The sequence below is a fragment of the Pseudorca crassidens genome, chromosome 14, assembly GCF_039906515.1.
Source record: "Pseudorca crassidens isolate mPseCra1 chromosome 14, mPseCra1.hap1, whole genome shotgun sequence".
Lineage (NCBI taxonomy): Eukaryota > Metazoa > Chordata > Mammalia > Artiodactyla > Delphinidae > Pseudorca > Pseudorca crassidens.
This window is the reverse complement of record NC_090309.1, coordinates 53,496,827-53,518,910: the sequence shown is the minus strand read 5'-3', so window position 1 is coordinate 53,518,910 and position 22,084 is coordinate 53,496,827. Positions and strand designations below refer to the sequence as shown.

The window sequence follows — 22,084 nt, the reverse complement described above, 5'->3', positions numbered from 1 at the left end:
TATTTTGCCATACTCTTTTTTCTTTTTTAATTTTCTCAAGCCTATGTAGCAGATTATCTGCTATTTAATGTATCAAATGAGTGGTTCTGTCTGCGTTAAACCATGTGAAGAACAGATAAAGAACAGGCTCAAAAACTTGTATTTAGGTACCAGATTTGTTCTCAGCCATATAAATAAGCTGTCATGAAATTCCAGTCAACTGTTTTTACAGTGAGAGATCAGAAGTGCTGGTTTTAAAGAACACAATGGTGATTTTAAAATATCAAAAATTTCATGACTAATTTTATAATTTATTCTTTTGGAATTTTAGAGATTAACTGACCCTAAAAATTATCTTGTATTCCAGTCAACTTTTGCATTAATGTATCAAATTGTGACAGCTGAGTAATTTTGAGTAGAATTGACAGGTATACTCTGTTTTGCCAACACTAACTTTGGTACTTCTGAAGTTGTGATTTGAAAGTGGGATTGTCATGGAAACAGTAGAGCAGTCTTTTTTTAAAAAAACCTCTGTTAGCCAGAGCACAAACTAATACTGTAATTATTTCTGAAATGGCATGTCGAATAGACTTGTGAAACTAGCAATTTATTAGACTTTTTAAAAAAATAAATTTATTTATTTTTGGCTGCATTGGGTCTTCGTTGCTGCGCACGGGCTTTCTCTAAAGTTGCGGTGAGCAGGGGCTACTCTTCACTGCGGTGCATGGGCTTCTTATTGCAGTGGCTTCTCATTGCAAAGGACGGGCTCTACCTGCGCGGGCTTCAGTAGTTAGTTGTGGCACGTGGACTCAGTAGTTGTGGCGCACGGGGGCTTAGTTGCTTCGTGGCATGTGGAATCTTCCCGGACCAGGGCTCGAACCCGTGTTGCCTGCATTGTCAGGCGGATTCCTAACCACTGCGCCCCCAGGGAAGTCCATTATTAGACTTTTAATGATATCCAGACCAAAGACTGAGGGGGCTGTGTATCTTGCCTTGTGCTATGTGTTTTAGAAGCTTTTCATTCCCTTGCTGTTTTACTTAATACTCTTTCTGGAACTTTATGCTCTTTTTTTTTTAAATTAAAGTATAGTTGATTTATAATGTGTTAATTTCTGCTGTACAGCAAGGTGATTCAGTTATATATATGTATATACATTCTTTTTTTATATTCTTTTCCATTACGGTTTCTCATAGGATATTGAATATAGTTCCATTTGCTATACAGTAGGACCTTGTTGTTTATCCGTTCTATATATAATAGCTTACATCTGCTAACTCCAACCTCCCACTCAATCCCTCTTGCCCTTGGCAACCACAAGTCTGTTCTGTATGTCCATGAGTCTGTTGCTGTTTTGTAGATAGATTCATTTGTGTCATATTTTAGATTCCACATATAAGTGATATCATACGGTATTTGTCTTTCTCTTTCTAACTGACTTAGTACGGTAATCTCTAGTTGCATCCATGTTGCTGCAAATGGCTTTATTTCATTCTTTTTCATGCCTGAGTATTATTCCATTATATGTATGTACTACATCTTCTTTATTCATTCATCCATCAATGGACATTAGGTTGCTTCCATGTTTTTGGCTCTTGTGAATAGTGCTGCTGTGAACATAGGGGGTGCATGTATCTTTTTGAATTATAGTTTTGTCTGGGTATATGCCCAGGAATGGGATTGCTGGATCATATGGTAATTCCATTTTTAGTTTTCTGGGGAACCTCCATACTGTTTTCCAAGTGGCTGCACCAACTTTCATTCCCACCTTTTCTCCACACCCTCTCCAACATTTGTTACTTATAGACTTTTTTCGTGATGGCCATTCTGACTGGTGTAAGGTGATACCTCATTGTAGTTTTGATTTGCATTTCTCTAATGATTAGTGATGTTGAGCATCTTTGCATGTGCTTATTGGGCATCTGTATGTCTTCTTTGGAGAAATGTCTATTTAGGTATTCTGCCCATTTTTCGATTGGGTTGTTTGTTTTTTTGTTGTTGAGTTGTATGAGCTGTTTGTATATTTTGGAAATTAAGCCCTTGTCAGTCACATTGTTTGCAAATATTTTCTCCCAATCTGTAGGTTGTCTTTTCGTTTTGTTTGTGGCTTCCTTTGCTGTGCAAAAGCTTCTAAGTTTGATTAGGTCCCATTTGTTATTTTTGTTTTTATTTCTATTGTCTTGGGAGACTGAGCTAAGAAAACATTGGTAGGATTTATGTCAGAGAATGTTTTACAAAATTATTATCTCTTCTAGGAGTTTTATGGCATCATGTCTTATGTTTAAGTCTTTAAGCTATTTTTTTTTTCTTTCTTTTTGTGGTATGCGGGCCTCTCACTGCTGTGGCCTCTCCCGTTGTGGAGCACAGGCTCCGGACGCGCAGGCTCAGCGGCCATGGCTCACGGGCCCAGCCGCTCCGCAGCATGTGGGATCTTCCCGGACCAGGGCATGAACCTGTGTCCCCTGCATCGGCAGGCGGACTCTCCACCACTGCGCCACCAGGGAAGCCCTTTTAAGCTATTTTGAGTTTATTTTTGTGTGTGGTGTGAGGCTGTTTTAACTTCTTTGATGTACATGTGGCTGTCCCAACTTTCCTAACACCACTTGCTGAAGAGACCGTCTTTTTCTCATCGTATATTCTTGCCTCCTTGGTTGAAGATTAATTGACCGTAGGTGTGTGGGTTTATTTCTGGGCTCTCTATTCTGTGGAACTTTATGCTCTTGAACAATGTTGGTTACTTATGATTCTGTGGTCAGCTTGAGAGGAAACAGTGATAAGATACTTGGTGGAACAGGAAAGAAGCATAGGGAGATTCTAGATCAGAGATGTCTTCTCTGTGAATACTTACCATTTATGGAGAGTGGCCTAAGGAGTTTTAGGAAAAGAAGAGGAAAAGAAAGATGAGGTAGGTGAAGCCAACATCAGGTTTCTTTCATCCTTTTCCTGACCCCCTTAAACTTCTCTTCCTGTTTTATCATGAGAACTCAGAAATTTCTTGTGATTGTTAGAACTCACTTTTTTAAACTGTTCTGGGCCGAAGAATCACTTGAGAAGCTCATTGCAATTTCACAGGTGGGCCCCAACCTTGGGGATTCTGTATTCCACCTCCAAGTGATTTTAATATGGGTAATCTTGGATCAAACTTGGAGAAGCCCAGTTAGAGCCAGAGGATTAGCTAGGAAGGCCCAAATTTGCTGTGATTTGGCTGCATCCCTGACTCAGTTTTGTTTGCTTTGCTTTTAAAATCTAGAGTACAAGCCATAGAAATATTTTCTGGAGCAGTGAGTGCCTGAATAATTGCTTGTTTATATAGCCTGTGACTGGTTCGTAATACAAGCTTGGTAGCAGATTATTTCCCCACTAATTTGGCATTTGCTACAACAAATATATCTACTACCAACTCCCTGAATATTATCTTGACATTCTATAGAGTTTGTTATTTTTCTCTTTACTTTCATCTTTTAAAGTGATTCAAGGTCCTTTAAACCAGTGGCCTAGCCTGGGGCTGTCCTCCCCTCCCCCGCCGCCTCTGGGACATTTGGCAGTGTCTGGAGACATTTTGGGTTGTTACTCTGGAAAGAGTATAGTGGGTGGAATTCAGGGATGCTGTTAAACAGCACAGAACAACCCCTCACAGCAAAGAATTATCTAGCCTAAATGTCAGTATTGCCAAGGTTGCAAAATCTTTTTTTTTTTTTTTAACTTTTTACTTTATATCGGAGTATAGCTGATTAACAATATTGTGATAGTTTCAGGTGCACAGCAAAGCGACTCAGCCATACATAAACATGTATCCATTCTCCCTCAGGCTCCCCTCCCATCCAGGCTGCCACATACCAAGGTTGCAAAATCTTGCTTTAATATTTGTAGTCATTATATGATAACTACAGGGACAGCATATTTTTCCCTTCATATGACATGCTAGATGAACATTATGATGATGCAGGAATTGTAAATGCTGATGAAGAGATCAGTAAATAGTTAAGAAATTTAGAAAGCTGATTTGGCTCCTTTTCCTGTTCCTGTGCAATTTGAGGATTAATTTACTACTCATATAATTTACAAATGTAAGGAAAATGGTTGTTCATCTGATAGCGTTCTAAACCTAGGATCGTCTTCTATGCCCACGCCATTTCCCCTACCTTTGAATGTTAAAGTTTACCTTTCAGCTATTACTTCAATACCATCTACTACATAGTTTTTCATAGTGCATGTTGTGACCCAGTGGTGGGTTGTGAAGTTAGTGTAGCAGGTGATAACTAGCATTTTTGAAAAGTTAAATACAAGAGAAAAATAAAAGAGTGCACCACATATAGTAAGAGTTAAGTTTTGTCTTGCAAAACCTATTTTAATTATATGTTGTCAGGGAGGAAAGTTTCTTTTTCCTACTACTCTCCTAGTTCTTTGGCTGTGGCCCTATGAATTGGACTGACAAAAGACAGATTAACAAGAGAAAAAACAAACATGTTTATGCTTACATGTGGGAGCGCTCAGAGATGAGTAACTCTAGGGTTAGTTGGAACTTGGGCTTATATAGCATCTTAGCAAAAGAACAATAAATTTTCAGAGAAGTGACAAGACAAAGGAAAGGGACTTTGAGTTCCTAGGGCTACAAATTGTGGGAAGGGAAATGTATGGAAACTAAAGGTAGAGAAAGGCTAGCTGGTAGGGTTATGTACGTTCCTCTGTTGCCATCTCCAGGCTGTTAAGGGTCTAAAGTTGAGATTAATTGTTGTCCTTCCTGGTAAAGAAGGAAGGGGGAGCACCTTCGTAAATTTATGTCCTGCTTTTGGGCAAATAGGGAGAAGGCAAAGAGCTTTCCTTCTTTCTGCTCCTTCTCAATTGTCCTCAACTAAAAATAGTCCTTAAGGACCAAAGTAGTCCTTATGGACACTAGAGTGGCATGTTTTGAGGTGGCTTATTTTGCCCGCTACAGTATCTGTGCATGTGTGTGCTGGGTCATGATGTAAAACTATATTTCTTGCTGTGGATTACAGGGAAAAAAATGGAAAGCCACTGATTCCAATAAATTACAAAAGCAATATAAACTGTGTGTTTTATAGTTCTTGAAACAAGCTAAGATTTTATTTACTGATTTTGTGAAGCAATAAACTTATTTCAGTTTTTTAATTAGAAAATTTTGGCTTTTACTATCATGAGGTAATTTTAGAATGCATTTTGAATTTATAAGACTTTCTGATAGAATAAGTACTGAATTTGGCAACATTCTTGAATTGTAATTCTGTTTTGTTAAAGATGTTTCATTAAAGATCATTTTGGCTTTGTACTATCATGAGGTAATTTTAGAATACATTTTGAACTTATAAGACTTTCTGATAGAATAAGTATTGAATTTGGCAACATTCTTGAATTGTAATTCTGTTTCATTAAAGATCATTGTTTCCATGTGCAATAATGTGTCAATATCAACAGTCCCAATAATGAGATTCCTCTATTTAAGAAATGTCAATTTGATGAAAGGCAAACAAAATTGGGTATATTTCAGTATCATATGATACTACTTAACTAAACATTAATTTGGTTATTAACTAATCACAAACTGCTTACATCACAGTGTTATGGAGCTTTCCATCCTCTACAAAAAACTAACATTTCAGAATAGATTCAAGCTTCTTACATGGAGTTTTTGAGTTGAGACATGCACCTAGTTGCCAAATTTTAGTTTCACACTAAAATATTTAAGATTAATTCTAGTATAATTTATTTCAGATTAAATTTAGTCGAAGCTTTTGTAGAAGATGCAGAATTGAGGCAGAGTTTACAAGAAGATTTACTTCGTCGATTTCCAGATCTTAACCGACTTGCCAAGAAATTTCAAAGACAAGCAGCAAACTTACAAGATTGTTATCGACTCTATCAGGGTATAAATCAACTCCCTAATGTTATTCAGGCTCTGGAAAAATATGAAGGTAATAAAATGATTTTGTTTTTGTTTTCCTTCACTCTCAATATACTTAGCAAATGTTCTGTCCTTTTAAAGTTGGTTCTGGTGACTCATCTTTACGTTTTCCCAATAGGTTTGTGTTGCCCCCTGGCTGTATCACAGACAGAAGTCATGAGACAATTTAGAATTTTTGTTTTTTAGAAATGAATATTAGGATTACGAGGTTTATTAATAGGTGTCTTGCACTAACAGTGGCAGTTAAACAGGGTTTGATTGCTAAAGACTCACAGGACCCGAAATGACAGTGCTTACAAACACATGGTTTATTACTGGAAAAGGATACAGTCTAGCAGCCGCACTAAAGTAAGGATAATGCATCACAGCGAAAGGCTGTCACAACAAGGGGGCCGGGGAGGTCAGGTGCAGGTACCTATAAAAAGGTCCTTGGTGAGGTGCACCTTCTCCTATCAGGGACCATTATTGTATACAGAACACCCTGGAACCAGGGAGCCTAAAACAGTCTTGCTGGGCTTCTTAATATTTTGCTGGTCTTGTGGGCGTATTCCTGTTCTGTAACTAGTTTCTACAGCAGAGCCCTCTTGGGGCCTCAGTGAGACCGGGTGCAAATCATCGATCACATGGTGCTAAGCTGGATGAACCACCTTGAATCTCCTGGGACGAGAGATTACAAAACAACACGATTAGTATGTTTCATGCCTTGACCAGGGGTCATTGCCATGCAGGAACTTGAAGAAAACACCGGAGGCTAATTCCAGGCCTGCTGGAATTAACCTTTCCAGTACACCTATGAAAGAAAGTTAAGACAGAAGGTCTTGGTGGTAACAGTTGAAGTCAGAGGGTAGTTACTACAATAAAGTAAGCAAAGTCATATATTAGTTAATCAATATAGTATTGGTGGATAAAATCAACTTGCTCTTACAAGCATAGTTTTTAACTTTAAGTGAACATTAGTTTCTACAACAAGTATTTTAGTAAGTACAAAGTTATATGTCTAATACATAAAGCATTTTAAGTTTCAGAGTTAAAAATCAACATCTCTTGGAGCTATGGAAAACAAACCTTTCAATATTATGAGAAAGCTTTATGAATTTTTTTGTAGGCAGACTTAAAAAGCTATGATGACTGGTACAAAATAAGTATAGATTTAATTTAAATTTTATGGTAACCTTCCCTCTTATTTATCTAACAGAGTGTAAAAGAAGAGCTAACTGCTTATCGTTTCAGAGTACCACTGTATGAAAAGTATTGCTATTCTAGTCAAGGCTCCTCATTAGACTGATGAGGCTTAAATGCCCTAGATTTTAATTTAGTCCCACCAAAGTGGAATTAAAGAAAATGGGTCTTTAATCTTTTCTGTTTCACATTTCTTTAGTGTGGCTTAATTTCCCTCCTTTGTGCCTCAATTTCCTCATCCTGTAAATGAATATCTTCTACTGCTACCATTTTCTGATTGTCTCCTCTGGCCTCGTTCCAACAGGATCAGTTGGAAGCACAAGGGGATTGACAGGTGTTAGGAATGTAATCATGGAGATAGGCTCTCTAAACAATTTACTCTTACCACTTAACATCAGCTGTTTTAAACATATCTCTCACATCTCTTCCCTCATGAGGTAAAAAAGCCATCCTTGTCCCTGTGTCCTCCTCTTGTACCTGTACTCAGTGAAGTTTCTGAAAGCCTACATTTCCATATTCCATTCACTCCACTGGCTTTAGCCCTGACCACTGTACTGAAATGGCATTTGCTAAGTGACTTACTTGTTGCTAAATTCAGTGAACACAGTCCAGTCCTTATCTTACTAGGTTTCACTGGTGAGTGTGACAGGCTTTTTTTCCTCCCAGTTTTACTGAGATATAATTGACATATAACATTGTATAAATTTAGATGTACAACACGATTTGATATGTATATATATATACTACGTAACTGATCACCACAATAAGTTAACATCGTCACCTCACTTAGTTTTTTTTCTTATGATGAGACCTTTTAAAGTCTAATCTCTTAGCAGCTTTTCGAATATACAATACAGTTTTTGTTTTTTGTTTTTATTTTTTTTGCGGTACGCGGGCCTCTCACTGTTGTGGCCTCTCCCGTTGCGGGGCACAGGCTCCGGACGCGCAGGCTCAGTGGCCATGGCTCACGGGCCCAGCCGCTCCGCAGCATGTGGGATCTTCCCGGACCCAGGCACGAACCCGTGTCCCCTGCATCGTCAGGCGGACTCTCAACCACTGCGCCACCAGGGAAGCCCTTATTTTTGTTTTTTAATTACAGTCACCATGTTGTACATTACCTTGCCAGGACTTAAATCTTATAACTTGAAATTTGTACCTTTTGCCCACCTTCACCCATTTCCTCCACCCCCTGCCTCTCGCAACCACCAGTCTCTTCTGTGTTTATGAGTTTGGTTTTATTAGATTCCACATATAAGTGAGATCACAAAGTATTTGACTTTCCCTGTCTCACTCTTTTCACTTGACATAATGCCCTCAAGGTCCATTCATGTTGTTGCAGATGGCAGGATTTCTTTCTTTATGGTTGAAGGATACTCCGTTGTACATATGTATCACAGTTTCTTTATCCATTCCTTTGCTGGTGGACACTTAGGTTGTTTCCGTGTCTTGGCTGTTGTAAATGATGCTGCAGTGAATGTGGGGGGTGCAGATATTTCTTCGAGATAACGATTTTGTTTCTTTTAGATATATACCCAGAACTGGAATTGCTAGATCCTTATATTTTTTGCCATCCTCTTCAGTGTAGTCACCCCACGCCCACCCCACAATCCCCAGTTGTATTTTTGGGCCCCTTTTCACTCAGTACCTGAAACTTTAAACCTGGGATTTTTGAATGAGTTCTTGAAAGTATCCTGAAATTTTATGCAAAATTTTGTGTATATGTATTTTTGGAGGGGTAAAGGATCTGCAAGTTTCATCAGATATTCAAAAGTATATGTAAACCACCACCACCCCCAAAAAAATGTAAGAAATATTGCTCTGCATATTCTCTGGGGAATCTTTCTTATTCCCTGAGATAAGCATGGAAGTTAGGAATTGGATTTGAAAGGCTTGGCTCTCTTCATGAACCTCTCTGCATATGTGTAGATTAATGTACTTGAGAGTTTTCAACAAGTTAGTAATTCCCTACTTTTTTGGTGTTACACTTAGTATAAGTCCTGTGAGATATCATACCATTAGACATCATCACATATAGACCTGTGAGATATCATAACATTATGTAAATCAAATGCTTTACATTATCAGTTTGATAACTGATGTCCAGTTAAGGTATTTGAAATCACCCAGCCTAGAAAATATTAAAGGAGGAAGACTGTTCCAAGTTTCGTGGTGCTTAGAGGTGTGTATTTTCTTTCAATAACATGGAACACTGGAGAATCTAGATATAGCCTAGTCACTGGGAACCTAACTAATCTCTCTTGAGTTGATTTACAATATTAGTTTCAGGTGTACAACATAGTGATTCAGTATTTTTATAGATTATACTCCATTTAAAGTTATTATAAAATACTGGCTATATTCCCTATGCTGTACAATATATCCTTGTAACTTATTTTACCCATAGTAGTTTGTACCTCTTAATCCCCTACCCCTGTGTTGCCCCTCCCCCCTTCTCTCTCCCCACTGGTAACCACTAGCTTGTCCTCTATATCTGTGCATCTGTTTGTTTTATTATATTCATTTGTTTGTTTTATTTTTTAGATTCTGCATATAAATGATAACATACAGTATTAGGCTTTCTCTGTCTGACTTCATTAAGCATCATACCCTCCAGGTCCATCCATGTTGTTGGAAATGGCAAAAATTTCATCCTTTTTTATGGCTGAGTAATATTCCATATATATATATATTTTTATATATGTATGTATATGTACACACACACACACACACACACACACACACACACACACACACACACACATCTTCTCTGCCCATTAATCTGTTGATGGACACAGGTCCCTTCCATGTCTTGGCAATTGTAAATAATGCTGATAGGAATATTGGGATTTGTGTATCTTTTTGAATTAGTGTTTTCATTTTCTTCGGATATATACCCAGGAGTGGAATTGCTGGATCACATGGTAGTTCTGTGTTTAGTTATTTTTTTTCCATACTGTTTTTCACAGTGGCTGCACCAGTTTACACTCCCACCAACAGTTTATGAGGGTTCCCTTTTTTCTACATCCTCGCCAACAATTTCTTATTTGTGGTCTTTTTAATGATAGCCATTCTGACAGGTGTGAGGTGATGTCTCATTGTGGTTTTGATTTGCATTTTTCTGATGATTAGCGATGTTGAGCATCTTTTCATGTGCCTCTCTTGAGTTTAAAATGGCATTTTGCAGAGTTCAGCATAGCTCCTTAGCCTACTGACTTCATGGAGAAAGTCAAAACTGAGGCTAATTTATGAGGAAAAACCAGATGCACTCTCCTTAAAAGTAAAATCATTAAAAGATTTTAAAAATACATTTGTATATTACTAGAAATTGAGTGTATTCTGCCATCTTGTGATATTTTGGTTTTGATTAAATCTAGGTTTAATGTTATTTTAATGTTATTCCTGGGAAAAAAATGAAAAAAAGTAAATTCAGTGACAGCAGAGGGCAGCAACAGTTTAGAAAGTAGATTTGCATTGAGTGATAAAAGCTCTACTCTAAATTATCTTTCTCCTGTTAAAAAAAAAAGGCTATGTGAAAAATGTACTTGGCCTCCCTTATTCCTTATCTTTTAAAATTGAAAAGTTGAGACACACATTTGCAGCAACATGGATGGATCCAGAGTTTATCAAACTAAGCGAAGTAAGTCAAAGAGAAAGACAAATACCATATAATATCATTTATATATGGAATCTAAAATACGACGTAAATTAACCTATCTACAAAACAGAAACAGATTCATAGACATAGAGAACAGACTTGTGGTTGCCACGGGGGAAGGAGGTCGGGGAGGGAAGGATTGGGAGTTTGGAGTTAGCAGATGCAATCTATTATATATAGAATGGATAAAAAATGAGGTCCTGCTATATAGCAAAGGGAACTATATTCAATATCCTGTGATAAACCATAATGCAAAAGAATATGAAAATATATACATGTAACTGAGTCATTTTGCTGTATAACAGAAATTAATACAACATTGTAAATTAACTATAGTTCAACAAAATTTTTTTAAAAAATGGAGGCACAACCTAAAACAGTGGTATTCTGCATTTGGAGCAAATTTCTGATAGTGCTTAAAACAACTCTAAGTATCTAGATTTTGTTGATGAATTTTATTGTAACAGCTATCACACTGAGGTATGTAACCCTTCCTTCTGCCCACATCCAAGTAATCATCTTTTTCTGTTTCAGTATATTTAAAAACCTTACATGTGCTATTTTCCCTCCCCTGGTCATTGCATCCTCCTCAGTGAACCCATAGTAATCTTTCTTAGCACGTCTGATCATATCATTTCTTCACTTTTGGTTATGAACACATTAATTTGCTTCCCATAACCTACCAGAAGAAGCCCCATTCCTGTGCCTGGCTGGCTGTTACTTCTCAGTCAGCCTCCCTTATACTCCCTCACCTACTCTTCTCCTCACTGTACTGGTTCTCCAGACTGCTCTGATTTTTTATGCTTTTCCCCATGTTTTTCCTTTGTCTTAAATGCCCTTCACTACCTTGTCCACGTGATGGAACCCTACTAATATTTAAGATTGAGCTCAAATATCACCCTTTCTGTGAAGCTTTCTCTGCCCTCCTCATGCAGTTTTCTGGTTTCCATAGCACCTTCTGCTTATCTCCATTGCTTTTTAACCCTAAATAACATAGTAAGTTAGTCTAATAATAATCCCCCCTTTTAACCTGATTGCTCAGTTTCCTTCTAAATAGAAGATAATATGAAAGCAATTTGGCATTTCTGAAAAGGAATCTGCTTTACTAATGTAGCACTTTTTAAACTTTAGCCTATAAAGTTGCAATTTAAGATCTGGTTGGATTTTGTATTTTGGAGATATTTTCTTTAAATTTCGTCTTTATCAGTTTATAAAAGCAAGGTAAACTCCTTGTAGTAATTATTCTACCATCCAGAGGTAACCATTATTAATATTTTGCTTTATGTTGTTTCATTCTTTAAGCAAAATTATAGAAGGTCAGTTATGCTTAACACTTTCTTTGACAAGGAAGACTTGTTGTAATGTAGTTCGTATATTAGGAAACAATTTGAGCATAATGTGAATTTTTTGTTGCTTATGCACATTTTGCCCATGGGAAACACTGGGTGAATGCAGAAAATTGCACCCAGCTGAACTGAGCAGTGTAGGCATACACAAAATGTACACAGACACACACCTCCAACATCCACCATGTGTTCATGAGCCACACTCATTTGCATGTGGTGTTACAGCTTTGCACTCACTGCACTTCAGAGGACTCACCATTTCACAGTAACTTACAAGCTGCAGCCTTTTGGAAGTCCACCTCCACAAGCAAACTTCAAGTCTTTTGTGAGGTAAAATGCATTATTTATTGTAGTATTTTTGTATTTCCTATACATTTAACTTAATTTAACATGTGTAAAACTGCCCTTTAAATTTTTTTTTGTTTTTTATCTCTTTTCTTAATTTTATTTATTTTTTCATGGAAGTATAATTGACTTACCCAGTTAGTGTCAAGTCATAGAGGTTAAATTATGGCAACTAACAATTAGTACTATTTTTACTATTGTAAAATCAGTACTATTTATTTATTAAATGTATAATTAGAACATTTTTATCCCAATATATTCTGTTACACTTTTGCATACAGCCAGTTCTGTTATAATGCAACATATGCATCCCTGTGCAAAACTGTGCAATAAAAACTAGTTTACGAGATAAAAGAGGTCAAGGCACAACACTCAGAAACTTCATCAGTTACATTTCTGGTCACCAAATGTGTGGAGGTTTTGCCCCACACCCAGTGATTTCCTGTGACACTAACTGGGTGTTCTGCAGTTTAACTCAGTTGTGACACTGTCTCCCATCAGATACCATAGGTTAAGGGTTCAATCCCACAAACCTGGTACCCTGCAACCTCTCTACCCAGTCTCAAGCCCAGGGTATTACCTGTACTTCTGACCAACCAGTTACAGATGAGGTCCCAATGACCCCCTTCTTGGGTTTAATCAATTTGCTAAAACAGCTCACTGAACTCAGGGAAACACTTATTTACACTTACCAGTTTATTGATAAAGGATGCAGATGAACAGCCAGATGAAGAGATACGACAAGTCTGGGGCGGGGGCGGGTCCTGAGCACAGGAGCTTCTGTCCTGTAGAGTTGAGTTGCGTCACCCTGCTGGTGGACGTGTTTGCCCTCCTGAAAGCTCTCTGGACCGAACATGCCCCCTGCCACCACTACTGGGGTTTTAGGAAGCTTCCTCACGTAGGCATGATCAATTATGAACTCCATTTCCAGCCCCTTTCCCCTCTCTGGATGATAGGGGAGTGGGGGTAGAGCTAAAAATTCCAAGCTCCTAATCATGGCTTGGTCTTTCTGATGACCAGCCCCCATTCAAGAGGTCATCTCGGGTCACCTTATTAGAACAAGAGATGCTCCTAGTGCTCTTGTCACTTAGGAAATTACAAGGGTTTTAGGAACTCTGTGTCAGGAACCAGGAGCAGAGACCAGTACATTTTCTCTTATCTCACAGAGACTAGCATGGTGTAAAATGATACTCATAACTAATCAGTGGAATCAGAAAAGAAAGTCAGCATAGGAAAGAAAATTACTGTTTTGTCAAAATGACAATAGTAAGAAAGGAAAATGAGGTATATTGTCAGGGAAAGTATTACCTGCAAATGAAGGAACGGAAACAGGTGGCTGTGCTCAACAAAAGGGGTGACGTGACCCGAGAATCTGAAAAGGAAGAGAGGGCGGGGGCCATGAGGGAGGATAAGAGGCCAAAACTATAGGGCGGCTTGCTGGTGGTGGAGGAATAACGGAGATGCCCTTGTGCTAAAGGTTGTTATTCAGAGCGATTGAATTATTTTGATCTTTTACCATGATGGACTGCATTTCAACTGTTGGCTTCTTTGCTAATTTGGTAATGTTTTGGCTCCAGCCTCATATTTGTGTGAATACTGTAAACTTTCATTAGCAGCATCTTGCTAGCCTTTTTTCCACTTACATGAATTTTTAAATCCATTTCATAAATATGTTTAAAGGGTCAGATAAAATTTAATTGTACTTCATAAAACTTCTAGGTTGGAGTTAAGGAAATTACGTTATATTAGTCAAGGGAACGTGGGCATAGAATAAATTTTTAAATCTTTGTTAATTGAAACTCATGTCTTTTTATTATCATTTACCAAAATATTTACTAGAACAAGGATGTTAATACTAACTTGATAATTAATTTAGACTTTAGGTTGGTTTTTCCAGTCATATTCTATTTGGAAAGTCTGAGTCAGCAGATTTGTGACTAGTGGTAGGCCTTGGACCTGAGTTAGTGTCTGGAGGACACATGTAGGGAGGCACCTCATATCTGTTACCCAGAACTCTCCTATAGTTCATTTTGATTTTAGTGTTACTTGCTCATTTAACTTGATTAGAAAATCTTAGTGTCTTTTTCTTAATTATTTTGCCAGCCGTTTCCAGTTACTTCTCAGTTACATTAAATAAAATGTAAATGATTTGAGAGAGAAGACGTTTACCAGTGAGTATCAATAATTTAGGTGCAATTACAGCCAATTTACCCAGCAACCTCAATTTTGCCAGACACAGATCTGGGAAAGTCTTCTCGTGGTGGGAAGTTGGGGGCCTGTGGTGTGGTTGGTGTCTGCCTGTGGTGAATAAGACCAGGCATTGCAAGCTCGTGCCTGAAGGGGCCCGTCAGTTTACAGATAATGAGGCAGAATGGCGGGCTGATATTCTGATGAGCTGGGGAAGTCATGGTCTGACTAAAGTGGACCGCTGCTGGTTGGACTACCTGATTATCACTGAATGGGAATTCTGACTGAGGATTTCTCATATGGACACGTTTCAAAGTCTACTCTGAATTCCTCCCTCTAAACTCTGCTTTGGTGTTCTCTCTCTCAGTAAATGGCCCCATTATCTACCCAGTGGTCTAAGCCTTGGGAATCAGCCTTAACTGTTGCCTCTCCCATTTTGCATTCACTCAGTCACCAAGTCCTGTTGGTATCGCATCATATATATTCTTCACCTCGGACACCTTTCCATCCCACTGCCAGCACCCTAGTCCAGGCTATAGCATTTCTTACCTGAATTAATTGTCAGCCTCCTAATGCTTTTACTGTCTCTTGTCTTGGCTCTTTCTAATCCTTTCTCTTTGCTTCAGCCAGCTGTTTTTCTCAATATGTAAATATATTTATAAATAAAAATATAAATGTCTTGTTAACCCTTCAGGGGTTTTTCACTGCCTTTATATATTTACTGCCCTTATATTTCACTGCCTTATATTTTTGTGCGATTACTTGTCTAATGTCTGTCTCCCTCACGTGCTATAAGGGCAGAGACAGGGCTGTTTTGGGGTTTGACAGGCCCCTCATAAATTGTTGCCTCTGCCTATCTGTCTATCCTTTCCCTCCTAGGACTCATTGCCAAAGTTTCTCAGACTTTTTTGACCATGTCTCACAGTAAGATACACATTTTCATTTGACTTAGTGCATACCCATGGGTGTGTCTATGCAGTGTTAAAAAACAGAATTCAACTGAGTGAATTTTAAAGATCTTATTGGCTTTATTGAACAGTTCATGAATTGGGCAGCATCCCATCCAGGAGATAGAAAGGAGCTTCCTAGAGCTGTACAAAATGAAAGACTTTCATAGGCAGAAGGGAGCTGAAACAAGGAAGTTATAAAAAGCAGGTTGGTTATTGTAAGATTACTTTCCTTTAGGGTATTGTAGGGGTCTGTCAGGTGTATTACCTAACTGGTGCTGATCAGGTGATTCCTGATTGGCTGGTTTAAGATTCCATTTCTGGGAGAGCCGAAACTGTAATTAAGGTAAGCCTTGATTTGGGGACGTGAGGCCTAGCATAAGCGACTCCATTTGGGGCCTGTTGTCTGTTTTAACAACATGTATACTTGGTATATATAAAAACTGAAATAATTATATAATAAATTGTATAAGCTGAAATAATATGTAAAACTGAAACAACAATACAGTGTACTTTGACATTTTTCAATGAAAAATGCTAAGATTTATTAAATTTATGATGGAGAAAAGTCTGCAATTTGAAAGAACAAACTGCATTTGTTTTTTGCATCTGTTCAAGTGAACTTGAACATCCTCCGGATCTCAAATATACTGCACACTCTTTGGCCTTTGTATGTGCTGTTCCTTTAGAATCAGACATTTATCCCTTCCTGTCTCACCTGGCTTTGTTGTCTTCATCTTTAGATTTTCACCTTCAAATTCATTTCTTTGGCTAGACCTACATTTGAGTACACTCCTGTCCTAGTTATGCGTTTCCAAAGCACCCTGTATTTCCCTGTCATTATACTTGCCATCCTTCTTAGTAATTAGTTTAATGACTGTGTCATCTCTCCCCGACACCTGAGTGTATGGTATGTCCCCAGGGAACAAGTATTCCAGCCCAACTTCTGACATGTAATAGCCCTTCAGAAACTTCTTTTGGGAGAATGAGAAAATACCACTTAGTGTAGGAGAGAGAATGTGTCAGAAAGGAAACTGAAAAGCAGTAAAAGAATGGGAAAGTACTTAGTGATGAATGGTTGTGCTAGGGGTTCAAGATGCTTTGTCTTGCCATTGTTATTTAAGAGGTCCTGAAAGCTTACGGTGTTCTTTATTTTACTTTAGTGTCTATACTAATAAAGGTATGTTAGCAAAAATTGATTAATTCATTGCTTATATCATAACAAAGGACTGGTACCCAGAGGTTGTTAGGGCAGATAAGGGAGAAGCAGAAACAGCGAGAAGGTTTAGCAAACACTTGGAGTACTCACTGTGTTCCTGACACTGCTAGCTGCTGAGGCTGTGATAGGACCCCAAAACAGTCTCTGCCCTTATAGCATGTGAGGGAAACAGACATTAGACCTGTCACACAAAAATATAATTTTGATAGATGTCATAAAAGGAGAATTCTAAAGTGGTATATCAAGAAAGTGCAACATTTTATTTTGGGGCAGTGCACATGCCAAAGTGGTTTTCATTGGTGTTTTTGCCACTTGATAAGTAGCCGTGCGGTTTGCGGGCTCCTAGTTCCCTGACCAGGGATTGAACTCGGGCCCCAGGAGTGAAAGCGCTGAGTCCTAACCACTGGACCGCCAGGGAATTCCCCTGAAAATTAGCCTTTCTAAATTCACTAAGGATAGTTTCCATAGTATTTCTCTCAATCGATGATTAAGTAGCATGAACATAGGCAAGATGGAGAAAACAAGTCCCCAAACTGGTGTTAATACACCAGTTAAGGCTTAGATTTAAAGCTGGCCAGGGCATCATTCCAGGAGTATATTTAATGAACCACTTACCTTTTTTTTTTTTTTAGTATTTAAATATTTATTTATTTATTTATTTTTGGCTGCATTGGGTCTTAGTTGCTGCACGCGGATTCTTCGTTGCGGCATGCGGGATATTTCCTTGCGGTGCGTGGGCTTCTCTCTAGATGTGGCGTGCAGGCTCAGTAGTTGCGGCGCATGAGCTCAGTAGTTGTGGCTCATGTGCTCAGTTACCCCACAGCATGTGGGATCCTAGTTCCCTGACCAGGGATCAAACCTGCGTCCCCTGCATTGGAAGGCGGATTCTTAACCACTGGACCACCAGGGAAGTCCCTGAACCACTTACTCTTGATAGACTTATGGGCTTTCAGGTTATCCGGAAATTTGTTATAATTTTTATCATAGTAAATGGTGATGAAATGTTTGATAGTGATTAAATTATGCTTTGGGTTGTTACAGAATTGTAAGTACTTATGCTTATTGACCTAAACATTGCAGCAGTTTCTGAGGCACATAACAGCATTCTTTTAAAATTTTTCCTTGTGATGAGAATTCTGAGGATTTACTTACTCTCTTAACAGTTTTCATACGTATCATACAGCAGTGTTAACTGTAGTCATCATGCTGTACATTATATCCTCAGTGTTTATTCATCTTGTAACTAGAAGTTGGTAGCTTTTGACCACCTTCCTCCAGTCCCCCTCCCCTCCCAGCCACAAATCTGATCCCTTTAACTATGAGTTGTTTTTGTTGTTGTTGTTGTTTTAAGATTTCATGTATAAGTGAGATCATAAAGTATTTGTCTTTCTGGAGTTCCCTGGTGGTGCAGTGGTTAAGAATCCGCCTGCCAGTGCAGGGGACACGGGTTTGAGCCCCGGTCCAGGAAGATCCCACATGCTGTGGAGCAACTAAGCCCAAGCACCACAACTACTGAGCCTGTGCCCTAGAGCCCACAAGCCACAACTACTGAGTCCGGGGCCACAACCACTGAAGCCCACACGCCTAGAGCCCGTGCTCTGCAACAAGAGAAGCCACTGCAATGAGAAGCCCGCACACCACAACAAAGAGTAGCCCCTGCTCACCGCAACTAGAGAAAGCCTGCGTGCAGCAATGAAGGCCCAATGCAGCCCAAATTAAATAAATAAATAAATATATTTAAAAAAAATAAAGTGTTTGCCTTTCTCTGACTTATTTCACTTAGCATAATGCCCTCCAGGTCCATTCATGTTGTTGTAAACGGCAGTATTTCCTTTTTTTTTAATGGCTGAATAATATTCCATTGTGTGTGTGTGTGTGTGTGTGTGTGTCTGTGTGTGTGCGCACACGCCACATTTTCTTTATCCCTTTATCCATCGATGGATACTTAGGTTGTTTCCATATCTTGGCTATTGTAAAGAATGCTGCTATGAACATGGGAGGTGCAGATACCTTTTCCGATTAGTGTTTTGGGTTTCTTTGGTTATATTCCCAGGAGTGGAATTTCTGGATCATATGGCAGTTCTATTTTTGATTTTTTGAGGATCCTCCATACACAGTTTTCCATAGTGGCTGTACCAGTTTACAGTCCCACCAAGAGTGCTCAAGTGTTCCCTTTTCTCTACATCCTCACCAGCATTTCTTCTCTTGTCTTTTTAATGATGACCATTCTAACAGGCATGAAGTGTTATCTCATTGTGGTTTTGATTTGCATTTCCCTAATGTTGAGCATCTCTTCATGTACCTGTTGGCCATTCATATATCTTCTTTAGAAAAATGTCTATTCATGTCTTTTGCCCGTTTTTAAATTGGATTAATTGGGTTTTTTTGCTCTTGAGTTGTGTTGTTAGTTTTTTATCTATTTTGGATATTAGTGCCTTATCAAATAAATGTTTTGCAAATATTTTCTCCCCTTCCATAGGTTGGCTTTTCACTTTGTTAATTGTTTCTTTTGCTGTGCAGAAGCTTTTTGGTTTGATGTAGTCCCACTCGTTTATTTTTAATTTTATTACTTGTGCTTTGGGTATTATATCCAAAAAATTATTGCCAAGACCCATGTCAAGGAGCTTCTCCCCCATGTTTTCTTTTTTCTAAAAAAAAATATTTATTTATTTATTTATTGGCTGTGTTGGGTCTTAGTTGTGTCATGCAGCACCTTTGCTGTGGCATGTGGGATCTTTCATTGCCGTGCATGGGTTCTTTGTTGTGGCACGTGGGCTCTAGAGTGCACAGGCTTTAGTTGCCCTGCGGCATGTGGGATCTTAGTTCCCCCACCAGGGATCGAACCCACGTCGCCTGCATTGGAAGGTGGATTCTTAACTACTGGACCTCCAGGGAAGTCTCTCCCCCATGTTTTCTTCTAGGAGTTTCATGTTTTCAGGTCTTAACAAATTTAAGTATTTAATCCATTTCAAGTCAATTTTTTGTAAGTGGTGCAAGATAAGGGTCTAGTTTCATTCTTTTACATGTGAATATCCAATCTTCCCAGCACTGTTTATTGAAGAAGAATGTCTTTTCTCCATTGAATATTCAGCAGCATTCTCAAAAATGAAATCTTCAGCGAGTTATAAACGAATCTTTAGGGGCTGACAATGAGTCTAGAGTTCTTAGTGAAATTATTGAATTTGATTGCTTAGATATTCCCCATTTTGATGCATTTAAGGAGTTAACAGGGACTTCCTTAGCAGTCCAGTGGTTAAGACTCTGTGCTTCCACTGCAGGTTCAATCCGTGGTCAGGGAGCTAAGATCCTGCATGCCAGGGCCAAAAAATAAAAATTATTAAAAAAAAAAAAGCAGCAGCAGCAGCTAACAGTTATTTCCCAGTGTGATCTTTTGTATTTTTCCTAGGTGACTGTTGCATGTATCAGAACTAATGACCAGTGATTGGTTGCTTCATAAGCCCCTTGCTCCCTTCATAATGTCATTCATTCAGCATAGAGTTATCCATTGCCTACTTTGTGCCAGGCATTGTTCCGGGAACTACAATGGTAGATATGACAGATAAGGTCCCTCTTCTTATGGAGGTTCAGTAACAGTGGAAGGGTAGAGAGAGATAAATAAATGAGCAAGAATTTCAAAGAGTAGTAAGTACAACAAAGAAAGCATAATATTTTGATGTGACAGAGTGACTTGACTGGGCCAGGAAGATGCTGGACATGGTGGTCAAGGATGGCCTCTCTATGGAATTGCTGTCTCAGGTGAATCTCAAATGATGACAGAGAGCTCACTGTTAAGATCTAGGGGAGGCTAGTGGGGCCAGCTAGTATAAGTACCTATAGCTTGACTTGTTGAAGGAGTTAAGGGAAGCTAGGGTTGTCAAGCATAGCGATAGAGAATAAGGGCGCGCTTGTTAGGAGGTGAGGCCAGAGAGGTGAGGCCTATCCAAGGTTCTTAACATTTTTCATGCTGTGGACCCTTTTGGCTTCTAATAAAGTCTGTGAACCACTTGTCAGAATAGTGTTTTTAAATGCGTAAAATAAAACACATAGAGTTAAATAGGAAGCCAATTATATTGAAATACATTTATCAAAATATAAAAGAAATTCTTGAGAAATAAGTCCTTTTTATTAATGCATCAAATAACATGATCTGAGTGAAGTTCGAACTTCTTTAATTTTGAGCTAATGAGTTTAAATGTTAAAGTTATCTCCAAAAAACTATAATATGATATGAAAATATATCTGGAATTTTAACTGATGACAAAGACACAAGTACTGATGATACTACAGTGGTTTATTACTTACATTAACAATGGAAGAAAATGCTTGATTCCAGTTAGAGGTTAGAGAAAATGAAGATGGGATTTACTTCTCTTCTTTGTTTATGTACTATGTTGAATTCAAGGATCTATGGACCTTTGTTTAAGACCCTGGGATAGATCATGTAAGGCTTGTTAGGTTGTGGTAACTAGTGGAAGATGGAGTTTATCAAAACCCAATGGTGATGCTCGCTTTGGCAGCACATACACTAAAATTGGAACGATACAGAGAAGGTTAGCATGGCCACTGCGCAAGGATGACATGCAAATTCGTGAAGCGTTCCATATTTTTAGGTAATAGTGTTATTAAGATTTTATTTTAGTTTCTGTACTTCTGTAATTGAAAACAATCGTACTGAAAAGTATGTTATTTTGTTACTAGAAGTAAACCAAAAATGATTTTTAAAAAAACAACAACAACCCAATGGTGCCCATCAATTGATGAATGAATAAATAAAATGTGGCATATCCATACAATGGAAGATTGTTCCTCAGTCAAAAGTAACGAAGTACTGGTGCATGATACAACATGGATGAACCCTGAAAACATTATGCTGAGTGAAAAAAAGCCGTCACAGTATAATGTGATCCATTTATATGAAAAGACCAGAATAGGCAAATTTATAGATTCAGAAGGTGGATTAGTGATTGCCTAGGCTTGGAGGAATGGCAGGAGGTTGGAAGGAAATCGTAAGTTACTGCTAATGGGTACAGGGTTCCTTGTTTCTTTTGAGGGTAGTGACAGAGTTTGAAAATTGATTGTGGTGATGGTTGCACAAATCTGTGAATATACTAAAAACCATTGAATCATACACTTTAAAATGGAGAATTGTTTGGTATATGATTTATATCTCAATAGAGCTGTTATTTTTAATTAAAACCATAACCAATTGGGGGAAGAAAAACCCAGTTGGAAATTGCCAAGTGGGGCTCAGTACAAATTACAAGTAGGGGAAGGAATTCAAGATGCTAGTGAAGGCTTTGCAGGATATG

General features: G+C 38.4%; 1 protein-coding gene and 1 non-coding gene across 3 annotated transcripts in view; both read left to right on the top strand.

The window, feature by feature from the left end:
• Nucleotides 1–22,084, top strand: part of MSH2 (mutS homolog 2) — a 73,386-nt gene that overhangs the window by 20,070 nt on the left and 31,232 nt on the right. For both annotated transcript variants that reach the window (XM_067703046.1, XM_067703045.1), the window contains one exon: nucleotides 5,708–5,907. In XM_067703046.1, coding sequence (XP_067559147.1) covers nucleotides 5,708–5,907 — 200 coding nt within the window. The remainder of the gene's footprint in view (nucleotides 1–5,707; nucleotides 5,908–22,084) is intronic.
• LOC137206266 (U6 spliceosomal RNA) lies at nucleotides 21,277–21,383 on the top strand. Its single transcript, XR_010934582.1, has one exon. It is a non-coding gene; the product is annotated as a U6 spliceosomal RNA (small nuclear RNA).